General features: G+C 41.6%; 1 protein-coding gene across 2 annotated transcripts in view; it reads left to right on the top strand.

Annotated features, from left to right (window-relative positions):
- SLC22A4 (solute carrier family 22 (organic cation/zwitterion transporter), member 4) overlaps positions 1–1,557 on the top strand; it is a 67,828-nt gene that overhangs the window by 47,077 nt on the left and 19,194 nt on the right. Inside the window, exon 6 of one of the 2 annotated variants that reach the window (XM_006872924.1) lies at positions 660–754. In XM_006872924.1, coding sequence (XP_006872986.1) covers positions 660–754 — 95 coding nt within the window. Of the gene's footprint in view, positions 1–653; positions 755–1,557 lie in introns of both variants that reach the window. The other variant, XM_006872925.1, reaches the window with a different exon arrangement.

Here is a 1,557-nt window from a genome sequence, read left to right as displayed (position 1 = left end):
GTTGTACATAAGGTCGCTATGAGTCAGAACCAAGTTGATGGTACCACTTTGAGGAAGTTCATTGCCAGATCTCTTCTCTTGCAGTGCAATGGCTCAGCACTCAATTGCTAACCAAAAGGTCGGTGGTAGATGCCCTTATTCTCCAATGCGTTGGACTGCAAGGTCAGTTTGAAACTGCAGGTCTGTGGTTCAAACCCATTAGCCGCACCTAGGAAACCCTATACAGTCACTATGGGTCAGAACTGACTTGATGACTCTTACCAACAGCAACAACCAAGCTTATTTGAACACAAGGTCAAGTGGTTCAAACTCACCAGCTGCTTCTTGGAAACCCTGTACAGAGTCACTATGAGTCAGACCCGACTGGACTGGATGGCACTTAACAACAATAAGCTTATTAAAGGCAAAACTTTGTTGTTGTTATTAAGTACCGTCAAGTCTGTTCTGACTCATAGCAACCTTGTATAGGGTTTTCAAGGAGCAGCTGGTGGGTCTGAATTGCCGACCTGACCTTGTGGTTCAAACCAATCTTGTGGTCCGGTGCATTATTCCACAGCACCAGAAGTCTGAAATGTATTCACCAGTGCCTTGAATAAATTATACTTTTTTCCATTTACTACCTTTTAATCTCATGGTTATTTCTATTATTTTAGCTACAGGAGCTAAAACCTCTGAAGCAACAGAACGTTTTCATTCTGGACCTGTTCAGGACTCGGAATATTGCCACAATAACTGTTATGTTTTTGTTGCTATGGTAAGTAATAAGTGGTCCAGATATACAAACATATAGTATGGAAGTATGCAACTGACTTTCTTCTTTAATTCAGAGGAAACATCTGGGCAACATCTGAGTTACACTAAGATAAAATAAAAATTAATTATAGAATTCTAAGTTATTTGGAATTGCCTTGGTTCAATTCATGCAACTGGATACTTAAAAAAAAAAAGTTCACAAGGAACTATATTAAAGTCTGTGGTACTATGGCCCACAGGGAAGAGTTCCCTCTACTTTTAAGGTGACGGAATTGAAAGACTAATGATGTCCCTGGTGCCCACAGCACAGATGCTAATTCTCATTCTGCTTCCTGAAGCTGCACTACCAGTTGAACAGTGAGAGTAGAATCACCTGTATCCCCACTGGATTTGAGTCTCCACAGCTTTTTACATTTGGAGTCCTAGTGTGGCACTGTAAGATAAGCACTGGGCTGCTAACTGCAAGGTTGGTGGTGCAGAACTACCACCCACTCCTCGGAAACCCTATGCAGGGTCATTATGAATTGGAACTGACTTGGCAACACTTAACAACAACATCAAACTGGAGACCTGGTTTCACAGTGGGTTTGGCATTAACATTAGACTGCTAACCAAAAAGTAGTTAGCTCGAACCCTCTCTCTGAGAGAAACATGAGGCTGTTTGCTTCCATAAAGGTTAACAGCCTCAGAAAGCCTATGGAGCAATCCTTCCCTGTCCCAGAGGGTCCCTATAAGTTAGAATTGACTCAACAGCATTGGGTTTGTTTCTAGGGTTTGTTTGTTTGTTTGTTTGTTTAATATAAC

This window comes from Chrysochloris asiatica, unplaced genomic scaffold (genome assembly GCF_000296735.1).
Source record: "Chrysochloris asiatica unplaced genomic scaffold, ChrAsi1.0 scaffold00215, whole genome shotgun sequence".
NCBI classification, from domain to species: domain Eukaryota; kingdom Metazoa; phylum Chordata; class Mammalia; order Afrosoricida; family Chrysochloridae; genus Chrysochloris; species Chrysochloris asiatica.
This window is presented reverse-complemented; position numbering and strand designations above follow the sequence as displayed.